This window comes from Clupea harengus, chromosome 9, assembly GCF_900700415.2.
Source record: "Clupea harengus chromosome 9, Ch_v2.0.2, whole genome shotgun sequence".
Taxonomy (NCBI): Eukaryota; Metazoa; Chordata; class Actinopteri; order Clupeiformes; family Clupeidae; genus Clupea; species Clupea harengus.
Window position 1 is genome coordinate 8,417,738 of NC_045160.1, and position 25,515 is coordinate 8,443,252.

General features: G+C 42.0%; 1 protein-coding gene across 7 annotated transcripts in view; it reads left to right on the forward strand.

Moving 5' to 3' along the window:
• Window positions 1-25,515, forward strand: part of frya (furry homolog a (Drosophila)) — a 77,704-nt gene that overhangs the window by 23,554 nt on the left and 28,635 nt on the right. For all 7 annotated transcript variants that reach the window (XM_031573258.2, XM_031573254.2, XM_012827080.3 and 4 more), the window contains exons 2-32: window positions 2,317-2,507; window positions 2,729-2,782; window positions 3,734-3,873; window positions 4,273-4,363; window positions 4,529-4,608; window positions 4,812-4,892; window positions 5,614-5,782; window positions 5,869-5,961; window positions 6,095-6,193; window positions 6,944-7,045; window positions 7,255-7,358; window positions 8,425-8,533; window positions 8,711-8,797; window positions 8,953-9,124; window positions 11,646-11,778; window positions 12,385-12,492; window positions 15,081-15,336; window positions 15,570-15,752; window positions 15,954-16,076; window positions 16,843-17,102; window positions 17,279-17,465; window positions 17,743-17,867; window positions 18,315-18,372; window positions 18,487-18,578; window positions 19,614-19,786; window positions 20,229-20,389; window positions 20,833-20,943; window positions 22,232-22,386; window positions 22,738-22,837; window positions 23,686-23,857; window positions 24,179-24,429. In XM_031573258.2, coding sequence (XP_031429118.1) covers window positions 2,388-2,507; window positions 2,729-2,782; window positions 3,734-3,873; window positions 4,273-4,363; window positions 4,529-4,608; window positions 4,812-4,892; window positions 5,614-5,782; window positions 5,869-5,961; window positions 6,095-6,193; window positions 6,944-7,045; window positions 7,255-7,358; window positions 8,425-8,533; window positions 8,711-8,797; window positions 8,953-9,124; window positions 11,646-11,778; window positions 12,385-12,492; window positions 15,081-15,336; window positions 15,570-15,752; window positions 15,954-16,076; window positions 16,843-17,102; window positions 17,279-17,465; window positions 17,743-17,867; window positions 18,315-18,372; window positions 18,487-18,578; window positions 19,614-19,786; window positions 20,229-20,389; window positions 20,833-20,943; window positions 22,232-22,386; window positions 22,738-22,837; window positions 23,686-23,857; window positions 24,179-24,429 — 4,149 coding nt within the window. In that variant the 5' untranslated portion in view covers window positions 2,317-2,387. The remainder of the gene's footprint in view (window positions 1-2,316; window positions 2,508-2,728; window positions 2,783-3,733; window positions 3,874-4,272; window positions 4,364-4,528; window positions 4,609-4,811; window positions 4,893-5,613; window positions 5,783-5,868; window positions 5,962-6,094; window positions 6,194-6,943; window positions 7,046-7,254; window positions 7,359-8,424; window positions 8,534-8,710; window positions 8,798-8,952; window positions 9,125-11,645; window positions 11,779-12,384; window positions 12,493-15,080; window positions 15,337-15,569; window positions 15,753-15,953; window positions 16,077-16,842; window positions 17,103-17,278; window positions 17,466-17,742; window positions 17,868-18,314; window positions 18,373-18,486; window positions 18,579-19,613; window positions 19,787-20,228; window positions 20,390-20,832; window positions 20,944-22,231; window positions 22,387-22,737; window positions 22,838-23,685; window positions 23,858-24,178; window positions 24,430-25,515) is intronic.

Here is a 25,515-nt window from a genome sequence, read left to right on the forward strand (position 1 = left end):
GCTGTCCACTCTGGTCCATCACCCTCATACCTGTAGCTCCAGAAGCCAAGCACAGTCCATGGAGGCTTTGGAGTAACTCACTCAGACTCTGAAGCCAAGCACAGTCAACGGAGTCTTTGGAGTAACTCACTCAGACTCTGAAGCCAAGCACAGTCAACAGAGTCTTTGGAGTCACTCACTCAGACTCTGAAACCAAGCACAGTCAATGGAGTCTTTGGAGTCACTCACTCAGACTCTGAAACCAAGCACAGTCAATGGAGTCTTTGGAGTCAGTCACTCAGACTCTGAAACCAAGCACAGTCAACGGAGTCTTTGGAGTCACTCACTCAGACTCTGTGAGCCCTGTATCAAAAAATGATTCAGCGGGTTCACCAGAGCTTACACCAAAGGCAGGTGCATCTGGCCAAGTTAGCAAACGTGCACATGGTAGCTTTTACTGCAGTTCAAGATATAAACTGACATGTTGTGTGTTGTGATGTAAGTTGAGTTAAGTAATGTTGAGAATGAGGCAAACTGGATGCATAGCGGTGCATAATATGAACACCACATAAAGAGAGAGAATGAGCAAGAAATAAGTGAAAATAGGAAATTGAAAAGATACAAAAAAAATATATATACTGTATGTGTGAGTGTGTGTGTGTGCAATCCTACCCTGTGAAGACTGACACATCTAATGTTAGTCAGAAAATTCAAATTTTTAAGGTGAGGTGTTCATTGGACCTTTTGACAAAATACAAAAAAAAATTATTTACATAGATGGTGTTTTTTGCATCATATTTGATACATCAGGGCCTTTATGGCAATGTATTCATCAAACCTTTTTTATTTTAGAAACAAAAACACTGATATTGTTCATTGCATTTGGAACACTTTAGAATATTTTATGTGGGTTGGTAGCTTTTTTTTCAAACAGGTAGTTTTTTATAACTTTTTATTTAGCCTTGTCGTAGGCAAATAAAAAAAGAAATGTATACAGTGCCTCCTAGGGGCCAAATGATGCAACATGTATGCACCACTTCAGGAAGGATTACTGATTCTACATACCAACTTTCATGTCATCAAAGATCTTTCTGTCAGTATCATGGATTGCAATATAAATACAATGGAAGGATGTACAGATAAATTACCTTAAATACTTCATATTCATATTTCATACTTGATATATTTACCTAAAATACTTGCTGTATCATATTTGATTCAAGTTGTTATAAGTTGCTTCAATAGAGTGCATTTTTGAACTGAAATATTAGTAACAATATAAATGTTATTCTTACAGTAAAGCAAAGATTTCCCTGCCAAATACTTGTGAGTTACTACATGACGGCAGGCATTTTGAATATAACATTCAAAGGCCCACTACTGCCTACAGTGCACCTGCAGTGTTCGGATAATCCACCAGATGGAAGAAAGATATGTTAGATTGTTTTTCAGGAAAATATGGATCATAATTAAGTGTAGATGTCTCAAAAACTCATGTAGCAAATATGATACAACAGGTGTTACAGGGTTAGGTAAAACAAACATGCCCTACGTTTAGAAGAGGGTGCATTTACACTAATATTGGGAAAAAACCGATATGAGGAGTCTGACACCAATATGTACTGCATGTCAAAAGTGTTAAAAGTGGCCCCTGCATTGGCAAAACCATAATAACATAAGGTCTCTAGTCCGAAGAACTTAAAAATAATCTGAACTCAAGATGTAATGGTTAAGCCATATTTAATCGTTCTGTGAACACACAGTGAGTAGTAGTTTTAAAGTAATGGGCATTTAGTTGCCTTTCCCACATTTTGACTTTCATATATTTCAGGCCCTACTAATCTTTTGAATCAATAAACCAAAATGATTTACTGAAACAGCACTAAATAGGAAAGATCCCTAGGTTTCCAAAAATTTTAAGAGCTATACATTGTCATGATTAAGGACACATTCATCACAGGGCAATCACCAAATGCAAACTAGGTATATCTGCATGTGGTTAACCATTTGATGCTATATGCTAAGGCCAGGTGACAGTGAGTGGGAGTAAGGGAGAGTGGGGTGAAGCAGAGAGAGAGCTGGAGGACTGTGCGAAAGTGCAAACTGTAAGAGAACCTCAGCGCACACACTATTGTCAGGGATTTGTACCTCCTGTGGTGTAAACTTACCAAAATTAGACCTGGGCTGTTTTCTTCAACTTGCCTCTCTGCAGTGAGCATTAAAGCTAGATGGAATATGTAAGGTCAGTGTACAATAATCTGTTCCATAAATACACTAAGCAATTTCAGGGTGATGTTGTGAACATGTGCATGCATGTGTATTTGGGTGTGTCCTCAGCATCTCCTGGGTACAACAAGCCATCCATCCCCCCGGTGTGCTTCCCTCACGGAGAGAGAGGGCCCCCAGCCATGATGCCCATCAGCATCGACCCGGAGAGCAAGCCAGGCGAATATGTCCTCAAGAGCCTCTTTGCCAACTTCACCACGCTCTCTGAACACAAGATTCGTATCATCATGGCTGAACCGCTGGTGAGCAATATTCAACCTTAACCTCAATACTCTGTGCCACTGCAGGTATTTCAACTCAAATTCATGTACTGTACAACTCTGGAGTGAGTCTGGTCCCTGGTTATGAACGTCCGGTTTCTCACACATTTATGCATCTTATCCCTTTGATTTTTTTTTTCGTTTTTGGGTCAAGAGACCAAGGTGGTTATTCCCTGTCAGTGATTTGGTTGCTTGTTTAACAGGAGAAGCCATTAACCAAGTCCCTCCAGAGAGGCGAAGACCCCCAGTTTGACCAAGTGAGTAGATGTCTGCTACTAAATGATATTTGGCTCCCTATTCTGGATGCATTTGCTTTGGTCTGTTAACTTGAGCCGTTGTCAGGGCATTTATGTGTGTGTGTGTGTGTGTGTGTCACTTTTTTTCTCCTTTTTGGATATAGTCTGATCTACTGAGATCTTTTGCTTTTACTTTTTGCTTCTACTTAATTGCATAGTCAAACGCCACACTCTGCCATCAATGACATGTGCAGTGTGTTATACTGCCCTGATTGATTTGATGTTATTTGCATCCACTGGCACTGAAATGGCCTAAATTCCACTGGTGATGTTTTATTTGAGGGCAGAGGGATGGATGGAGTTGTGTGGGTGGGTGAGGCTGAGGGGACAGAGCTGTGTTTGTGTGAGGCTGAATGAAGGGGAGGCTGTGTTTCTTGAGCTCCAGGCCAGGCCAGGCCCTCTTGACTTTCTTTCCTGCTGAGGTGGAGTCCACCCCACCCACTGGCCCTACTACATCCCTCTGCCTGCTCCCTCTCTTGCATCTCCCACCATAGACTTATATCCAGTCTCTCTCTGTTATGCTTGCCTGCTCTCTGTCCCTCTCATCCCCCCCCCCCCCCCCCCCCGCCACAATCTCTCTTCACCCTTCTCTGTTACTGTTCTTCACACAAACTTTATATTTGTTGTGTTTGTCCCCCAGTTTGTCCCTCAGGTGTTGTGGTAGAGTTCGTCTGAGCTGCTAAAGATGTTTGTCTCAGAGTGAACAGACTGCACTCTGTGTCGTGTACTGTTTCTAGATTGCTCACTGCTGTCCTCCCAAATCAAATATTATCAGTGCCTGATTTTCCTGCCGCCTTTTCAACACAGGGTGATAGATTTACTGATCTGATCTTGTTTTTTCACACCCCAATGGATTTCTAGACTTTGTAGACGTTTGTTTGTTTTCTGACATGAATCTGTGTCTCATTACAGCTGGTTAGTACCATGAGTTCCCTGGCCGAGTACTGCCTGCCTTCTATCCTGCGCACACTGTTTGATTGGTACAAGAGGCAAAATGGCCTGGAGGACGAATCCTACGAGTACAGACCAAGAGCCAGCACCAAGTCCAAGAAGTGAGACTTAACAAAGTCCCTCTTAGAGGTCCCTTTCTTCCACTCATGAGTTTCACTTTGTGTTCAGAATAAAGAGTTATAGCGACAAGTAATCATGGGAGTCTATGGTGTTCTAGTGCTTTAAGAGATTCAATTCCATTTGATTTATATAGCGCCAATAACAATTAAAATGGTCTCTAGGCGCTTTACAGAGCCCAGAGCTTAAACCCCTAGAGCATTCAGCACTTAGTGACTGCCATACCTGTCCTCAGTTGGGTTTATCACAAAGGCCAACCTGAAAGTACACATCACATCAGGCTGAGCCATTCTGCTGTTTGAGCACTGTTGCACCCTGGAGACTACAGCCTTTAATTCCTGAATGCCTGAATGTTGTCTACTGTGGTCTCTCCCTCTTCTTAGCGATGAACTGCAGAGGGATTATTTACTGGAGAGGAGAGATCTGGCCATTGACTTCATATTTTCTCTGGTACTAATAGAGGTCTTAAAGCAGGTATTTGATCCCCATTACCATTTCCTTCATTTCACATCATTTGTCTGGCTACACCAGCAGCCTGGATGATGGTGGTATAGTAGCAGTAGTAGTCGAATTGTTATTGTTGTGACGTTAACAGTAACGTTTTTAATTGTTCTGATAATAGTCTCCTTTTATAACCAGATGCCACTCCATCCAGTCCTTGATGGGTTGGTCAATGAAGTCATTAACCTGGCATTTAAGCACTTTAAATACAAGGAGGGGTAAGACAACCTAAGTCCACAGTGCTCCTGCTTCTGCCTGTCTGTGTGTCCTTATTTACGTTTTTCCTACTTTCCTTTCTTGATCCCTTCCTTTCTTTGTGTCTTTGTTTCTTCCTTGCTTGCTTTGCCAGTTTGATTGTTTGTTTCATTCTATTTGTCTTTCTTTGTATTTTTCATTTCATGGCTCTCTCTTGTGTTCTCAGATACCATGGTCCCAACACTGGCAATATGCACATTGTAGCAGATCTTTATGCAGAAGTCATGGGAGTCTGTGCCCAGACCAAGTAAGTTGAAGTCTGTGTTGATGTAGGACTCAAAGCTGCAGCTTCAAGTATGGAAGGTGGATGGGGTTTGCAGTACCCACTGGCACCTGTTACACTGGCACATATATGGCACATATATTCTCATAAAGATACGTCATGACTTACAAGTGAAAGGTGCATATATGTGAAGAGAAAGACTTACCTCTACAAAGAACTGATTTGACTGAATTCAGAATAGCTTCTGTTTTATTTTTTTCGACAAGAATCATGAAACAACATTGATCCCGGTGCTCTGTAAATCTTTCTGTTATACCTCAGCAGAAGACATTTAATAAAAACTGAAATAATGTCTCAGTATCGCTGTGTTTTATTAGAAAAACACAGCTACCAGTGTGGCATGACATACATATTGTACCATTTAGCAACATTTCTAACATAGTTATGATGACTCTCCACAACATATTTGAGATCTTTGAGTGGATTAAGTTTGTGTTTGTGAGAATGCTGTATATGGTCACCCTGTTAAAAGAACAATCTGTAGATTATCCATTGGGCTCAACCAGTATGAATCCAACTCAACAAACAAAAGTGCATTAATCTCACTCACTGTCCCACAGACCTCTACCTTAAAAACCATGCTTTTTGAAAATCCTATTTTTTCCTGAAACTCAGTTGAGTTTTGTATCCACATTTATGTATGCATGTATTGAAGCAACATTGGGGCCTGGGTTTTGTGCATCAGGTTTCCAGCAGTGAAGAAGAAATTCCTGATGGAGCTGAAGGAGCTGAGACATAAGGAGCAGAGTCCGTGCGTGGTCCAGAGCACCGTCAGTCTTATCATGGGTGTCAAGTTCTTTAGGATTAAAATGTACCCTGTAGAGGAGTTTGAGGCTTCCTTCCACTTCATGCAGGTACAGCCGCCCCCATCATCTGTCATTTCTTGCCATTGTGGTGACCAGTACTGATTACAATGCAAGCATTCCCATCTGCATTGCAGGAGTGTGCCCAGTATTTCCTGGAGGTGAAGGACAAAGACATAAAGCATGCCTTGGCTGGGCTGTTTGTTGAGATTTTAGTTCCTGTTGCTGCCGTAAGTGTGAATGCAGTTACGATTAGATATAATTCTCTGCAAATATTCTAGTTCTCTGCTATTAGGTTTGATGCTTTCATTTGCCATTGATGAAATAATAACTTTTATTTGATTGTGTGTTTGAACCACATAGGCTGTGAAAAATGAGGTGAATGTTCCTTGCCTAAGGAACTTTGTGGAGAGCTTGTATGACACAACCTTGGACCTGTCTACCAGGAAGAAGCACTCTCTGGTGAGTCACCCGGCCAGTGATGATGACCTATTTGTGCTTTCTTCATCTACAGTACCTCCATAGTAACTGCATAGTAACTGACAAACTGTACAGAGCTGTCCCTGAAACTAAAAGGCAGAGTTGCTTCAGCGAATCAGTCAGCAAACCTGGATCAGACATATGGAATATTACTTCTCCCCGGAGACTGCACTCAGTCCCTCCAGGATTTTATGATCTTGCGTTTCCACAAATTCACGCAAATTCAAGGATTTCCCGCAACTGCAATTGTCTATTGCAGCAAAAAAAACCTCAGTTATGGAATTTCTCCATTATTTGCGATTGCTTTTATTTAACTCAAAATCACCACAATTTCAACCACTTTTTTTTTTTTAAATTTCCACAGCAAATTCTGTCACTTTTGGCCCGCAATAATCACAACAAACTCTCACACGATCCTGGAGGGACTGACTGTAGATGTTTCTGCTGCTACAGAGCTTTGATTAAATAATAATCCATCTGGGAGGGAGCTGGTGCCCACAGGGACCCGGGTTAATTTCCCTCGGCCACTCACACGCTCTCTTTCTGATAGCCAATCCAAATTAAGGCTACAACAGCTAAAAAATAAATCTTCAAAATCGTCTCCCCCCTCAGCTGTATGACCGTAGCTGTAAGGAAAGACTAGACCATACATGACAACATAAGAAATGAGAAATGTTTTGTTTGTGCAGAGTGTACTTTAACATCACAGTGCCTCTTCCCTCGGGTGTGTAGGCCCTGTATCCCCTGGTGACCTGTCTGCTGTGTGTGAGCCAAAAGCAGCTCTTTCTGAGCAGGTGGCATGTTTTCCTCAACAGCTGCCTCTCCAATCTCAAGGTGAGTAGCAATCGACTGTTATATATGTCACTCATTAGGACAAGCACATTTCTTCAGCCACCTTAGGAACATGTAGATCTGTGAAACTGCTTCCCACTAACAACATACATTATTTCCATGACTTTCTAAATGTAGTGCTATGGAATGGATAATCTTTTGTCAGGTGTTGTGATCAGGAAGCTCAAACGGTATATCATGTCAATTTGCAGAATAAGGACGCTAAAATGACCCGGGTTGCCTTGGAGTCTCTGTATCGCCTGCTGTGGGTTTACATGATCAGGATCAAATGTGAGAGCAACACAGCGACTCAGAGGTATGTCCCTGTATGGTTATGCAGAAGCTGTTTGGCTCCACATGCTTTAGCTGTTACAACATTAGAGAAAGTCAAGTCCCTGCTTGATTATGGCAAGACCTGCAGGGAGTTTGTTTTCTTCAAAAATATAGGCATGAAAATAATCTTTCTTGGTGGATTTGGAGTGTCTGACCAAGCACATGAAACAGCCAAAACCCCTCTCCTCCCTCTCCCAGTTATCCCCAGGTTTTTAAACAGCAGCAGTGCAGTGCTACCTGAGAGGATGTGGCTGGGGTTGGGTGTGGGAGGCCAAGGTGGGACAGGGGCAGGCTTTATTGGATCAACTTTAGTTAGCAGTCAGTTAGCATCAACTATTTTGGTGCCAGAAAGTTTGATTCCCACAGGCTGACTTCAAATCATGCGCATGTGTGCATCAGTGTAGGGTTTTAGTTACTGAGGTCATTGGTCATTTGCAGCTGAAGTGATTCTCTTCATAGTGTGCCAAAACTGAGCTCCATCAAGCAAAAGCTGCCTGGGCTGAAGTAACCAGCATAGCATTGAAATGAATGGGAGTGGTAATCCAGCATGTGTCCAGGTCTATATAATACCTTCATGGTTTCAGATGGCTCCCCTAGGGCTCCCCTAGTCATCTCCTCTGGTGCTGGAGGCTGTGCCCCAGGGTCTGTGTGCGATGAAAGCCAGGCCTGAGACTGCTTTTGGACAGACAGGGGTGTATTTGCTCTGAGGCATGGGATTAACAAGAAGCAAATCAGGCAGACGCAACAGAGATTTATCTGGGACTTATACCATGCGCATATCCACCGACAGGGCTCTACTAAGCCCTCAGTGGAAATCACAAGGGGGCCAAAGCAGACTTGGAGCAGAATAATTATCCCCAAAAACGAGCCAGCCTTAAATTAGACACCTTAGAAGAAATGGGACAACTCTGGGTGTGAGTTTAGAGTGCCAATTTAACTTCCCATGCATGCCAATATGCAGACTTTATGCTGTCACATTCTTTGTTTGTCCTTTAAAAGAACACAACTTCAATGACAAATAATGAATGGTTGTATTTTACCTTCTGTAGTCGCCTCAACACGATTGTCACCACACTGTTTCCCAAGGGATCTCGCAGTGTGGTTCCAAGAGACATGCCACTCAATATCTTTGTCAAGATCATTCAGTTTATTGCACAGGTAAACACGCTCTTTTCATTATGGTTAACCCTATTGTTTACATTTCAGTGTTCAAGACTGTAATAAATAGCATATTTATTGGAAGCATACGTATATTGTTTTGATGGGTGAATGTGCCGGTGTTGGTGTTAATTTAAAATTAATAACGATGTATTACTATTTTTCTTTGTTACGCAGGAAAGGCTGGATTTTGCCATGAAAGAGATCATTTTTGACCTGCTTTGTGTTGGAAAACAAGCCAAAGCCTTTAGTCTCAATCCAGAGGTATTGAGGGTGGTCTTTTCTTTATTCTATCTATTTATTTATTTATTTAAATGTATCTATTTATTCTTGTTCTTCAGTGTCAGGTGTTGTCAGTCTAGTAGTTGGTGAGGTGTGTTTGTCAATGTGAGATGAGTGTTGGTGTGTATTCTCTCCAGAGAATGAACATAGGACTCAGAGCGTTCCTAGTGATCGCTGATATGCTGCAGCAGAAGGATGGAGAACCCCCCATGCCCAATACGGGTGCCACCCTTCCCTCTGGGAACACCCTGAGGGTGAAGAAGACCTACCTGAGCAGGACACTGACCGATGAAGAGGCCAAGGTCATTGGTGAGTGTGGATCAGGGACACTTACTGCTTCCATTATCTATGCGTAAAGTTACCGTCTGCAATCCTAACCCAAAAGCCCTTTTTGTATTGCTCCTAATGGTCCTTTAGTTGTGCATTCAGTGTGTGCACTCAAAAAAAGATTGGTGTTCGTACCCAGTCCTGGCTCTGTCACATGTACTACGTAGTGACTCAGACCGAACTGGAAATCATTCCAGCCAGCCAATCGACATGTTGCTTCAGGAGCATGGAAGGGATGGATGTAATTTCATTGGCTTTTAGGCTCAAATATCAACAACCACAATCGTGGACTCTACCTTTAAAGTGGGAGGCTTTACTGAAAGTGGTCTTGGAGTGTCTTAGAAGGTCTTTAATGTAATTTGATGCCTGTGTAGTGCTTTAAAGGTACTACGTGCAGTACTGGATAGCTTTTGGCTAGCAACCTAAATGCTTTCATACTCCACGCTCAAAATGAATTGGGGGCAGTTTCTTACTAGGTTTGTCCACCCCTACCTCCTCTCTCTTGCTGAACACCACATGAAAAAATAGTGTGTTGTTTATGTGGATTAGTGGATGTAGAAAACTGCCTGTGGTCACAAAGCCATTTGGGAACACACATAGTTGGCTTGAAGCGGCAATTTTACATATGTGGTTTGCTGGTGAGGTGAAACAGTGAATTCAATTAATTTGAATTTGAGAGAATAAGGTTAATCTTTTCACCTTGGGGTGAGGGTGGCACTTTTTCACAGATTGTAATACTAGTAAATAATTGATTTCAGGAAAATGACCTCATGTCTGTGGCAGGATAACGACATATCAGTTTTAAAAGAAGAAAAAAACTTTGTTGTAAAGTTTAGAACTTTAGTCTTAGAGAATCCTCCTCTGGTATAGAAATAGGTTTGGTTACAAGCGGAAGAGAAGAGTGCATTGCAGTGGCCCAGAAGTTAACAGAAGCCAGGTTGAATAGTATCAAGAAAACTGTCATGTACAAATTCTTACAGCCTTAGTTGATATATTAAAACCAGCCTATGAGAATCTTGCTTGTTGGCACCAAAACGATACACATATAAGGAGGCTAGACAGTGCTAACTGGCTGACGCTAATCTTGTAATATGTATATGTACTAAGCTGTTCCACAACCAATACTTTGAATGCTGGTTACTCTCCATTTTTATCCACTATTATTAATATTATATATATATATATGTATGTATATGTCCTTGAGTACATATGCTGCATGACATTAATATGTTTTATCTTGACTGATGAATGAATTCATCTGCTTGCTTTTGACTTTATCTTCTCCTCCTCCCTTTCCTTCCAAGCAGGGTTTAGCTGGGTTCAAGGTTTCTTCCTGTTAGAATAGATAAACCACATAAAACCACACATAGCATTTTCAGTCAAAAGGGATTTATTATACAAAAGAGTTTTGAAACGAAGGAATTTTTGCAGTAGGCCTCGGCCTATTTGTGCACGTCAAACAAGCAAGTAAATAAAACCAGAATAGACCCAAAATATAGCATGCACTCAAAACAAGTGATGAAACATGCAAACAAGACCACTCAGCTAGGCCTAATTAAAATAGGTGTTGCATCAGACATGCAAACAAATAGGTCCAAATAAGGATTCAAATAATTCAAATAATGATGCAATCTATTATCAACATAAATAGCACCAAGCATTCCTGGGCAGTGGTTCGAGTTGGTAACTCTCCACAGAAAAGCATGTCCTCTTGTAGAATACCACTCCACTCCACTCCAATACCAACGCACAAAAAACAGCAGTAATGCAGCGTTACTGGTGTCCGTCGACTCGTCTAACTGTATTGAAAAGAACGGGCTACCTTTCATCCTTTCCAGGACCTGGTTCTGTATGTCCGAGGCCATCTCCGAAATCCGGCGACTTACTGTGTAGTTTGAAAGTGGGACTGTCAAGAGTTTTTTCGCACCAGCCTTCCCAATCATCTTGTAGCACATATTCACCGCAGCTGGCAGCAACAGTTCCTCGCAACAGATCGCAACAGATCGTAAAGGCCTTCTTGGTCTGTGCCACACGCCTAGCTACCAAGTAACTTGCCTTCAAAGCACTCTTCGATTGTGTAGCCAATGTCGCAATGGTCTTCTTTTGTATTTTAAGTCCGTTTTCTTTTCTTCTGGAAATATTCCAACGGCTTTTCAGCGAGTGCTGGCGAGTGCTAGCTTCAACTTGAAACAATTGCGGCCCACTAAAAGCGCTGCGCCACGGGCCATTGGTTGAGAAGCACTCTGTAAAGCACAATTTCACTTGTTATTGGTGCTATATATATATATATATATATATATATAAATAAATTGAATTGAATTGAATTAAAGCCCCGCCCCCCGCCTGGTTTCCAACACTGCTTTAACCATTGCATCACTGCAGCTACTTGTTCTTTGTTTTTGTATCATTTACACCTTCAGGGCACCTGGTCTTTTCCACCCTTTTCTTTTTCGGACAGCATAAACTACATAATGGACCTGATACTGTACTTTTAATCTTTTAGGAATGGGCCATTATTACCCCCAAGTTAGGAAAGCCATTGACAGCATCCTGAGATACCTCGATAAGGATGTTGGTCGTTGCATGATGATGACCAGTGTGCAGATGTTCAATAAGGAGCCAGAGGACATGATCACGTATGTGGCCCACTTAAGTACTAAATCATTAAACCACTAGCTGAGCACAGGTGCAAGTCAAAATATAATATAAAATAATAAAATAATATAGCTGATGTAGGAGGGTCTTGTGCTTGTCCTGTGTTTGTGTCTCTGTTTTGTCTCTAATTGTATCTGTGTTCAGTCTGGGTTTTGTCTGTGTTTGTGTCTCTTTTGGTGTCTAATTTTATCTGTGTTCAGTCTGGGTTTTGTATATGTTTGTGTCTCTTTTGGTGTCTAATTTTATCTGTGTTCAGTCTGGGTTTTGTCTGTGTTTGTGTCTCTTTTGGTGTCTAATTTTATCTGTGTTTAGTCTGGGTTTTGTCTGTGTTTGTGTCTCTGTTTTGTCTCTAATTGTATCTGTGTTCAGTCTGGGTTTTGTCTGTGTTTCTGTCTATGTTTTGTTTGTGTTTAGTCTATTTTCTGTCTGTGTTGTGTAAGAGCTCTCTTGTTATTTAGATATATTGCTGATTGCTGTAATTTTGCTATACTTCTGAAAGTTTAGTTTGTGCACAACAAATATTTGACAGCAGTAATGTGAGGTGGTTGAGGTGAGACATGAGCCTGACATTGTGTGTCCTTTGGCAGGGGGGAGAGGAAGCCAAAGATTGACCTGTTCAGGACATGCTTAGCTGCCATCCCACGCATCCTGCCTGATGGCATGTCTAAATCGGAATTGATAGATCTGCTCACTCGGTAAGTTTGTGAATGTGCATGTTTGTTTTGTGTGTTTTGTGTGTGTGTGTGTGTGTGTGTGTGTGTGTGTGTGTGCCGCGTGTGCGTGTGTGTGTGCGTGTGCGTTTGTTTCCATATTTACAGAGCCAAGGCTGTGCACAACATTTTTTTGAGCACACACAAACTGGACAACTAAAAGATAGTGAGGAGCAATTCACTTGAAGATGCAGTTTGTGATTCAGTTTCAATTTTGCAAATAGTGCTACAGTGATATTTGCTCTCACCAGCCAAATAAATTACACCCCTTCCTTTCATGCACTTGAAGCACATATTGATTGGTTATGTTGATTGTTTATGGCTCGGTCCAAGCCTTTATGTTTGTTTCCCATTTACTTGGCCAGGGCCCTATTTGTCGTAGCTCGTTAAGCGAGTTACCGAGCTAATTTTCAGGCTAAGATAATAAACGCCCCTCTTTTTGGTTCGTGGACGCAACTTTCGATAAATCACTATAGCAACATATCAATTAGCTCTAACCTGCTCCAGCGCAGGCTAATTTAAGTGAAGCTGGATAAGCTTGCCACACCCCCAGAAAAAGGAGAGATCCCATTGACCAAGGAGCGATATTACATAGTTGGATTAGCATAAGGAGAGAGTTCTTTGCGATCGCCAAGATCCATTATTCCATCATGATGAGTTCTTGTATGAGCGCTACCGATTCAGCCGACAAGGAATAATTAGACCTTCTCGAGTCATTTATTGCAAACACCACAGTCGAACATTGACTGTCTTGCGCTTTTTTGCGAGTGGTAATTATATGACAGTGTTATTAGTACACCATAGCATATCATTATTGTAGAAAACGATTAAGGTGGACTCATAATAAGAATAGAGAGAAATACACACAATTTATTTTCACTGCTTCAATTTATTGCATTTCTTATTAATACATTTACATTTAGTCATTTAACAGACGCTTTTATTCAAAGCGACTTACAAGGAAATGTAAAACTACACCGAGGTAGGAGGTGAGGGGAACCGAACTAGCAGCCTTGCAGTTACTAGCCGACAACGCTACCCACTGTACCAGATCACACTTGCCATCACTTATTCATACATAGATATCACCTCATAGACAGCCTCATACACCGCTTCTTGTCTTGCTCTCACAGCGGTGGCGGTGTTGGATTTTGCCATGATTATGGTCTTGTATTCTTCATAAGCGTTCATGATCATCCCCTGCTCGCCAGGGGAGAAAAAAAGAGGCACTTTCTTTGAGTTTAGAAGCCATTTTACTGTCAGAAAATCATGGTTTTGGTGATCGACCTTTGCTGCCTTTTGAAGTAGGACGTGCACGCGCAATTGCCCTGATAAGTTTAGCCTGGTTGAAATTAACCACATGATTTGGATGCGGACCAGCCTTTGACGAGCCGATGTATCCTGTCCTCAATCAGCTGGCTAATGTTAAAGGGCTGATAGGAGAATTGATTAACTTAGCTTCAGCCCTTATGACAAACGGGGCCCAGGACTGTAGTAATTAGGTGTGCATCAGTTGTTTACAGACTTTTTCCATTTACATTACATTAAGTCATTTAGCAGACGCTTTTATCCAAAGCGACGATCAAGGAAACTGCATTTTTACATCAGGAGCTTTTAGGGGTTCAGTGTCTTGCTCAAGGACACTTACACACTTGGTAAGGAGGAGTGGGGAATCGAACTAGCAACTTTGCGATTACTAAACAACTCCTCTACCTCCTGTACCACTGTCGCCCCCACTGTTTTGACAGTTTGTCAGGCCCTTATAATAGCATGTATGAGCCTGTCAGTGGCAAAAACCTACTTACTTTGACACAAATGCTTGCCTCACAGGATTCCATTGTATAGTTTTGCGGTTGCTGGCTTTAATGTTCTAACTCAATACTGAACCTATTTTGATCATTAGGTGTTCCTAGTAACATTTTGAACCCAAAAATATCTACAAAATGTGGCCCAGGTTAAAAAATCACAAAGTTTTACTATAAGTTACCCGTAAGCTGTTGGCTAGAGCTAGTTCAGTGGCTACATAAATATTAAGTTACTTTGTCACTTTGAATTAACACAAGCAATAAGTGAAATATAGACTGTTATTAATCTAAAGCACTAGGCGCAGAAGTGGCGCCAAAAAAACGGTGGAATAAATCAAATAAATAAAACTTAAGATGTGCAATAGTGTAACTACAACTGACGGCCTGATTAATTATTGATAGATTGATTATAGACTCTCCTGAAAACTCTGTTAACAGGGTCTCTAAAAGGGACTTAAGCAGAGACCATGTTATAGCCTCACTTAATTAGGTGTAATTTGTAAAAAAAAAAATGGTGTAAAATTGTAACATTTAAAGTGTGAACCCTAAACTTAGCAGTGAACTAAAGTAAACTTCACTTCTTTTACTGGTGTATCCTGACTGTGATGGATGCAACCTTTGGAAGGAGGATGTGTGCGACCATGCATTTAGCATTAGACCTACTGTTAAAATTATAATTCATTTGTTTGTCTCTCTGTGTGTATGTGTGTGTGTGTGTGTGTATGTGTGGTATAAATGTATCATTGTTGACTTTGTGGTTCCCACCAGGCTGACAATCCATATGGATGATGAGCTGCGGCTCATTGCCCAGAACTCCCTGCAGAGCCTGTTGGTGGACTTTCCTGACTGGCGTGAGGATGTACTGTTTGGTTTCACCAACTTCCTGCTGCGTGATGTGCAAGACATGCACCAGAGCCTACTGGAAAGCTCCCTGAAGCTGTTGCTGCAACTCCTCACCCAGTGGAGACTCACCTTGCTCTCCGCAAACAAAGTCTTTGACCCACCCAATATCTGCACCTCTGAGGTCATTATAATATATTTGCATATCATTTTACATATCACTGACTTATTCAGTAGTCTATCAGTTATAATGTCCACAATGACATATTGAATCTCAGCACAAGTCGCAACTCTTTAAGTACATTTTACTTGACACAAGAGAGGGAATGATACAAGGTGTGACTGCATGTATACCCAATATGATCCAGTCCTCCCAGGCATTTGTTGTTGATTCTCCTCCTTTTCTGTGTTTGGCAGCTCCTGCAGCTGGGCTCCAGCCAGAGACTGGCAGCAGAGCACAGTGGCCACTCCCTGGTGCTGCACGCAGTGGAGGGCCTCGCCCTGCTGCTGCTCTGCTCCTCCCAGGCAGTCACACGCAAGCTGGGTGTGGCCATCCTCAAAGAGGCCGGGCTCCTCCACCTCACAATTGGACAGGCTGAGGTGAGAGCAATGGCCTTTTTAGGAAGAACATGCCTGACAGGCAGACATAAGAAGAAGAACAGCAGCGATTAAATGAAGAACTAAATGATATAGTTAATGAATAAATAAAACAATAACCCCTGCACAACTTACATAAGTACATGGTGACCATAAAGCAATGGTGAAACATGATGGCAGTTGTCTTTTTTGTATGTTATCTAGGATGATGAGAAGCCCATGATTGATGTGCTAGACCAGCTGAGCCCAGTGGTACTGGAGAGCTTTCTCCACGTAGCAGTGTCGGACATGGGGAGTGTGTCAGACACGGGGAGCGGGTTGGATGTGGTGAGTTTGTGTGGTTTCACTAAGTGTGTTGCACGTGGTGTGTATGTGTGGTTTCACTAAGTGTGTTGAATGTGGTGAGTTCAACTTCAACCATAATGACCATCCTTCTGACAATAACAGGTTGCTGTAAATAGAATAAATTAAATATGTTGCTCCAATATGGGATCAATTAACTTATTTGTATCACATGATCTGGAGGAAAACCTCTGCCATCCTTAACCCTGACTACTTCTCAGCCCTCACTGCCTTAACTCCACAGCCATCCTCTGCTCTTACTGCCTTACGTTGAATAAACAGGCGAGCAAAGTGAACAACAAAAGCAACAAAAGCTCAGTCCTGTGTAAATGAGAATCGAGTTTTGCCTGGGAGTAGCCATGCAAAATGCACATATTGTCATTCTCAGCTGTTTGAAAATGGAGGGACTATCACCATGTTCGGTTATTACTTTAACTCCTCATCCCAGATTACCTCAGCACCTAGGAGTCCTTTCATGAGGTCCCCAGTATTCATCAACACTCATTTCAGCAGCAACACTGTACATATACAATTGCATGTTTAACATGCATTGTATGTTTAACATACATGGTGGCATAGCAAAATTCCGTTGCTTGACATTAGAACTTAATCCACTTCATCCATAACAGGTCTAAATTGCATTAATCTATGCATCCATTTGAGTGATTCGAATGACTGAATGTCATGACTTATCATGTAAATATAATATAATTTAATGTATAATAGCCCCTGCATCCTCTTCCTAACCCAGGGTCCGCAGCCTGTGGGTCACCATGTGGACCTGCAGTGGCTGGTGGAGTGGAGTGCCGTGTTGGTGAACAGTCCCTATGATGTGTGGAGCCCATCGCACGTGTGGATCTTTGCCCAGTCTGTGAAGGACCCCTGGGTGCTCTGCCTCTACAGCTTCTTGCGCCAGGAGCACCTACCCAAACACTGCCCCACAGCTCTCAGCTACGCCTGGCCCTACGCTTTCACCCGCCTGCAGCACCTCTTACCCCTGATAGACCCTACGTGAGTGGCACACACGCACTGCTGCCCATTCCAGGCCTGCTTAAGCACCACAGTCAGCTCTGCACTGATCCATGTTTTAAATGACCATGGGGAAAACCTACATGGTTACGGGTGATTTTTATGTCTTTGAAAAGCTAATCTTGCACTGTATTGAATCTTGTGTGTCTTGGTCACAGTAACCCTGTATATGCCAAAAGAATCACAGCAAGTTGTGGAGACAACTATACAGGCCTGTGGAGGAACTACCTCATCCTGTGTTTTGGCATTGCTAAACCCAGCATCATGAGCCCAGGCCACCTCAGGGCATCCAGCACTGAGATCATGAACCCCACCACAGATGGCAGTGTCAGTTACGACTGCAAGGTGTTTACTCTTACCTAATGAGCTCCCTGTTTGGGATGAAACCTTATGCATGCCAGTCATTTACAGACAGACCTTTCTTTGTAAAACAGCAATTTTACAAAAGCCAATTTGATTCCTGTGCAGAAGCATATTTAGTGAATGGTCATGTCTCTGATTTGCATTTTGTTAACCCTAACCAGAGGTGACATGCAAATTCAATTAAATGTTTCCTTAAATTGAATGGAGTTGGTTTGGTTGGGGCTTTTAGCTGTGTAGTGACGAATGCTTCTCTGATCAGGTGATGGGGAGCCCATCTGTGACCTGGCTTCTGAAACAGCTCGTCCCCTTGATGAGAGCAGAGAGCATCGAAATCACTGAGTCTCTGGTTCTTGGCTTCGGACGAACAAACTGCCTGGTGTTCAGGTGAAGTACAGGATTTTAAATGTATTCCATTTTTGGTTATGCATTCCATTAAAGTAAACATATACTTTGATGGTTTACAGCACTTCTTATTTAACTGTTATGGCAAGTGCCATGGCAACGAGAGCACTAAACCCCATGGTATCGAACAGCTGAATGTTTGGATCTGTGTAGATCTATAATGAATGTCTGGATAAATATAGACCTATATAGATCTGGGTATTGTGCAACAAAATTCATGTTGTTAAGTTAAGTTCATGTTAATGTTTTGGGCCTCATGACTCCATGAATCTTTTCCTTGTCTTTTCATGTCTTCAAAGGCAAGGGCACAGATAATGGTTTGCCTTGCAAATCTACAGATAGCAAGTGTTGAAAAAGTGTTCTTGTATTCCCACAGTTTGAAGTCTGTAATCAGCAATGTGAATCATAATGGTTACTCTCTGTCTACAGAGAGCTCATTGAGGAGCTTCACCCTCTGATGAAGGAGGCACTGGAGAGGCGACCTGAGGTGAGTTCTAACAGTATGTGCCATGAAAAGCTAAGCAGGAATTTGGTTCTGTGTTAGAAAATGAGCTGGATGCTGGTGGCGGTTTTGTTGGTTGTAATCTGATGACTATCACAGAACAAGAAACGGCGTGAGAGGAGAGACCTGTTGAGACTTCAGCTGCTGAGGATCTTTGAGCTGCTGGCCGACTCTGGGGTCATCAGTGACAGGTGGGTGAATCTCCCTTTACATTTAAGAAGGTCGGTTGTCTTTACAGCTGAACATACAAAGAAAAAACAAAAGTCACGGAGAAAGGTAAATGCCCTGTGGGACAGAGTGCATCCAAAGACAGACAGACAGACAGAACTAGAACAGGGATGGGTGCAAAGCTAGTGTTCCAGTGGATCAACTGGTAGAGCACACATAGGCTACTGATGAAAATGTACACTCATTTACCAGTTTATTAGGAACACTGAGGTAACACGAAGGCAGTCTAATTCAGCAATAAATCTTAACTTCATGAAGGTTATAATATTCAGTATTCGTTTAAACTAATTTAGAGAGCTGTTGATTCAACTGTGCTCATATTGGAGGAGGCAGTTTATGGTGCTGTTGAATTGTATTGCATTGTGCTGATGCGTGTTTCTATTTTTTTGACCACCCCATTTTTAATCAATGAGGCTAAGCCAAATAACAGAAATGCCTTTATGTTTAATTCAGTATAGTTTAACAACACCACAAACTATATCCTCCAAAATCATCATACAGTTGAATCGCCACCTCTCTTAAACTGTTTCAACGTAAACTGACCATTATAACAATCATGAAGGGCGATTTATTGCAAGACTGTTGTATTAGTCTGTATTAGTTTCTGCTAGACGTAGCTGATAAACTGGCAGTTTGTTGTTGTTATGTATTTACTGTTGCTTAAATAAAAGCTAAATGAATAGATTAACATGTAAGTAGCCACAACAGCACAGGGCAGGCTGAGCTAATGCAAATGCATCATGAAGAAACATGCAAATAAATAATAGACTGGTCACTTAAAGTACCCTGTCCATTTGAAAAATAGGCAATATACATACATTTATGTTCATAATATATGTACATGAATACATGCATACACAAAAATACACACACACACACACACACACACACACACACACACACACACACACACACACACACACACACACACACACACACACACACACACACACACACTGTGGTCCAGAGTAGTTTGGTGATGATGTTCCCCTGTGCAGCACTAACGGGGCTCTGGAGCGAGACACACTGGCGCTTGGGGCTCTCTTCCTGGAGTACGTGGACCTGACCCGCATGCTGCTAGAGGCCGACAGCGACAAAGACATTGAGATCCTCAAAGACATGCGTGCCCACTTCAGCGCCATGGTGGCCAACCTCATTCATTGTATCCCTGGTAAGTGAATAATAAGGACAAATCCAGGACTTCCATTTGATAGGGGCTCAGTTATGCTGATATGGTCTTGTATAGGGTCTCCACTCAGAAATGGATCGGTCTCAGCCATGTGAGTGTGCAGGATCTCAAGCCTTGTAAAAGGTGACGGATTCTGATACTGTTGGCTGCACCTCTGTAGGCCTCTGTACTGTTAAATTTACACTGGCAGGTGCGCAACATTGACAGTTCAGATACCACAGGGTGCTCAGCACGATTTTACTACATACATACATTTGATACATGAGACCCTATGACAGATAGGTGTTTAATTAGTGTATTGTTGGATGTGTTTATGTATGTATTGTCAGTATATCATTTTTACTGATACCGGTATATGTTCATTTGTGTGTAGTTGGATATAACTGTATAACTGACAGTTGTCCTTGTTTCCTGTTTGTGCCAGTGCACCAGAGACGTTTACTCTTTCCCCAGCAGAGTCTGCGTCATCACCTCTTCATCCTCTTCAGCCAATGGGCTGGCCCTTTCAGCATCATGTTCACCTCGCTGGACCGCTACAGCGACCGCAACCACCAGATCACAAGATATCAATACTGTGCACTTAAGGTACAACTCATACACCCAGTCAAAACAGTCATTCGGAGAGTTTTCCAATTCTCTTCTGTAATTATGCTATACAACTATATCAGCTTACAGGTGGTCGCTACCTATCACTTAATTGCAGTGATTCTCAGCTGCAAGCCTTTTTCATCTGCAAACACTCTCTACTACTCTAATTGTTACTGGAAGGTCTTTATTTAGCCTTACCCATGTGACCACAGCATGCCACAGTCATGCAAAGACAGGGTGACAAAGCCAGGTGTTCGAGAGCAGCAGGTTAAATAGATGATGACTTCACATTCCATGGTTACACTGTACCTGCCTTTCCTCTGAGAAACCACTTTTCATGATGTCAGCCATGTGTTTGGAGATGAAATAAGAATTCCTCTTCTATCTAATGAAGGAAAGTGAGGAGGACTAATGAAAAACCTCTCTGTTTTTCTTCTCAGGCTATGTCAGCAGTGCTGTGCTGTGGTCCTGTCTTTGACAATGTGGGCCTTTCTCCAGATGGCTACCTCTATAAGTGGCTGGATAACATCTTAGCTTGCCAGGATCTGCGGGTATGCTGCCAGAGATTCATCATGCTTCTGCATTTTTACAAAGACATGAACCAATTATGCTATTCAGGGGCTTGCCTGCTTTGAGGCGTGAAAACCAACAAGGACGCCTACAGCTGCTGCTCCTTGTTTTGATTCAGTGTTGCCATAGACAACCAGGCTGGTTCATGTAGATGTGTTTCACTGGGATTCTGACCAGATAAAACTCACTGTCTCTGAACTTGATGCCTTTTTCTCACCTCAATAGAACCCATACGTTTACATTACAGTGACTAGACAGATTTTAAGACAGCATTATTTTCACAGGCTAAAAGTGTAGGATTTAAAAATAAAAATACAGTAGCAGTCAAATTTTTGGACACATCTTCTCATTCAATTTTTTTTCTTAATTTTTTCTTATTTTCTACATTGTAGATGAATACTGAAGATATCAACACTATGAAAGAACACATGTTATTATTAGTGCTGTCAAACGATTAAAATATTTAATCGCGATTAATCACATTTATGTCATAGTTAACTCAAAATGAATCGCGATTAATCGCAAATTTGTATCTATTCTAAATGTCCCTTCGTTTATTTATTTTTTTCCATCATTTTATTTGTATTTTAATGCCCTTATCAACATGGAAAAGTGGATTGGCTTGCTTTAAGCAAATGTTTTATTTTATTGAAAACCAACATTGCCAAACAGGGCGGTACAAAATAAAATTATAAAGTGCACATTTCAGGTAAACAAGGACTCAGCCTATAGTGCAGTTAAACCATGGCTTAATATTTTCTTTTTTTCAAGTTTGCTGGGAACATAGCAGTCAGGCCTCTTATTTCAGAAACAATGAACTGTAACAGTTAGGTTACCAATAAAAGGTAAGCCTACTACTTCTTTGCTTTCAGCCAGCTGCCTGTTGACATTTTCAGACAACAGTGAAGCTCGCTTCTATTGCACAACACAACTTTTAAAAGTCAACTTTCCATTCAGAAGCTTTTTATCATCCATTTCGCCGTATTGCGCTCACCATTCACTCAAACCGTAACGTTAGCCTACTACACAGTTTGCGAGGCCAAAAAGAACGTTCATCTTAACGCCGTTAATAACGCGTTAAACTGACAGCACTAGTTATTATGTAGAAAACCAAAAAGCATTAAACAAACCAGAATATGTTTCATATTTTAGATTCTTCAAAGTAGCCACCATTTGCTTTGATGACAGCTTTGCACACTCTTGGCATTCTCTCAATCAGCTTCATTTATTTTTAAGTAAAAAATATTATTATTTTTACACTTTCTGAAGGTTCACCAACTAGGGTGTGAGGTGGTCATCTTGCTGCTGGAGCTCAATCCAGAACATGTGAACCTGTTTAACTGGGCTGTGGATCGCTGCTTCACGGGCACCTACCTGCTGGGATCAGGTTGCTTCAAAGCCATCGCCACTGTCTGTGGCAGCAGGTATCTCCAGTATGGCCACACAGTCAGCCAAAGTCTTTATAGTCACCTGAGTTTGATGAAATGTTTGTGGTTTGAACTGGAAGTTCCATTAAATAAACCTTAACTGTCATTTGGGAAATGTATCATTGGAATAAAATGGAGGCTTAAATGTTTGGGCTCTTTTTCTCTGATACCATGAGGAAGGTCACTGAAAAAAAAGGAATACTTGTGTTGTCTTGTGTAAAATTGCTTTATTTACCCTCATCAGATTAAGAATATGCAGAGTAAGTCACTTACAACTTTTGTACTTGGTTTCAGTCTGCAAAGCCTGTGTTACTCAGGCCCTAATCTCTGTTTGTTGTTTCACTGCAGGAACTACCCTTGTGACTTAGTGACATTGATGAATTTGGTCCTTTTCAAAGCCTCTGACACCAACAGAGAAATATATGAGATTGCAATGCAGCTAATGCAGGTAAGAAAGAACAAATCTGATCATAAATAAGGTTTCAAAAAAGGTATTAATTCATTATCAGTGACAGTCAAGAGTGAAATCAACAGTGGGGCCTCATGTTCCAAAACGATGCATAGTCCAGCTTTCACACTCACGGTCGGATGTATCAAGAGTGAAATGAACGTGAGGATCTGTGCTCCTCCATGCCAACTTCATGTCTGGAGTATGCACATTTCTAATTGTTTTAGTCAGTTGGTGACATCTAGAGGCTATGCAGTGTCACTACTAACATTACGAGTTTGTTTATAAGTCTGTAGGCCCACGACTGAAAACTATTAGTCCTCAAAATGACCAACTCGTAGACGACCAAGGATGATTTGGTGCGGTTCTCTAACCCTACTGCATCTACAGCCACTGCCACTCTGCAACTATTTTCTTTGTTATTATTTCCAGATGGCAAATTGCCAAATAAAACGCTTTCATTAGATAGATTTAATTAGATAAGAGGACGCCCAGCTCGCATTCGCTGACATTTTATTTTTGGTTGATTTGCTGCTTGCTTTTGCCATTTTGTTTCAATCTGACCATGGGGAGCTCTAGGCCTAATATTATGTATTAGCATATTAAAACAAGTGTAATTGAAGCAGGAAAGAGGGTGGAGTGTGGTGCTTGTGCATGCGTGCTTGATTTATTGTTGATCAGGATGTAGAAAGATGAGGTGCGTGGAATCTGGCATGCACACAGTTTCATACATCTGAATTGTTTTGTGTGTACACAGCATTCCAGTTTTGTGTGTACGCTACGTTTTAGTGTGAATTCTATGCAAGGCTTTGTAAATGAGGCCCCTGGTCTCTTTTCCTGTTCAACAGATCCTGGAGGAAAAGCTTCTGTCCTACTCAAAGAAATTAGCAGAGCAGAAACCCAGCAGTATTCTGTATGAAAGCCACCGGCCCTTGCCCCCACTCTACAGTGTCTCTCTCCCTCAGCTCTCCAGCCAGCTGGCAAGGATGTACCCTGAGCTTACACTGCCTCTATTTTCAGGTAACCTCTAGCTTGAGCAACTGTTACAGTCAGGAACAGACAAAGACTTGTCACTCTGTCACTTCAAAGTAAAGCTTGTGTCACTGCTGTTATGATGTGTATACTGTAGTGCATGACATGACTGAAATAACACTAAGGTTTTCTGTCTCTCTCAATGGAAATGTCTGAAGGTCTGTTATTTTTGAAGAACAGTGCATCACTTGTCTGTATGACTGATGCTATTGGCAACCAGTGTTTACTATCCTGCCACTAGAGTTCTAATGGATCACTGCAAAAAAGTTCAAATGTCCTCTGTGGTGAGTAAAAGCCTCTCTTCCACAGAAATCAGTCAGAGGTTTCCTACCACCCACTCTAATGGGCGCCAGATGATGCTCATCTACCTCCAGCCCTGGCTGCGCAACATTGAGCTGGTGGACAGCGGCCTGCTGCCCCCTCTTTCCAGCCCCGGCTCACCTGAGGAGGAGGTCAGGAGCCGGGCCAACCCCACCCTCACCGACCTGCGGGGCTCTGGCTGGGGCTCTCTGCAGGCCACCTGTCTGGTGCTCAACAACCTCATGTTCATGACAGCCAAGGTAGAGGACCAGGGAACCTGCACGTCTTAGTGTGGGATATTAGCATACAAGGGTCACTTTGAGCATCTCAAACCAGTTATATGTATGGCCATGTACTGTTTTGCAGGGGTTATGTTGGTGTTCTATTACAGTGCTTCATGAGAAGGTCTATTTAAGCAACCTGAATTGAGTGAGAGTCGGGTTGGTAAAATATATTCCCATGGCTGTGCCCAAGAGCATGATTATCAGTTCTACTACCAACAAAAAGATGAACGGAGAGATGGAGGATGTGATTTGCTGCATCACGTTCTGGCTGTCTCAGCAGCTCATTTCCAAACCAGTCTCTCTAGAACGAAAGGAAGAGTAGGACCATTGTGTTATAGATGCCTTGTCCACTGGGATTGCAGCTTCAAAGCTGGACCGTCCACCACTATATGGCATCCAGCAGTGTCCTCAAGCGCCCTGACCGATGAGGGGAGTCAAAGCCAGGCAGCTCTCTCTCACACACACACACACCAACAAATTCACTTTAATGAGTTGAGTTTAATTTCTTTTGTTTATTTCGATTTTTTCGAAATAGTTCCAACTCGAGTGTTCAGCATCAAGCAAATATTGTGTCTCTGCAACCAGGCTGAGTCAGAGAGGCTACTGTTCACATTAATATGTGCTATCTACACCATTTGCTCCCTTTCCAGATTCAAAACCTACCAAATTAAACATTTTTAAATCACCCATTGCCATTCTACCCTCTTGCTTTGAAAGAATGGAATGTTGGTATAATTCAACAGCGGAGTGATTATTAGCGGAGTCGGAGGGGGGTTTGTGCCAGGATATCCCCACTCATAGAATGTCGCTTGTCCAATCAGAAATGAATAACTTGTTCGGCCGGATCTGACTGTTGTATAATGCACTTGTTAATGCTACAGTATGTGTGAGCCAATAGAAATGGCCTGGTCCTGAGGAATGTCTCAATCAGTATCAGCACCTGTAATCTCTCAATCAGTATCAGCACCTGTAATCTCTCAATCAGTATCAGCACCTGTAATCTCTCAGTCAGAATCAGCACCTGTAATCTCTCAGTCAGAATCAGCACCTGTAATCTCTCAG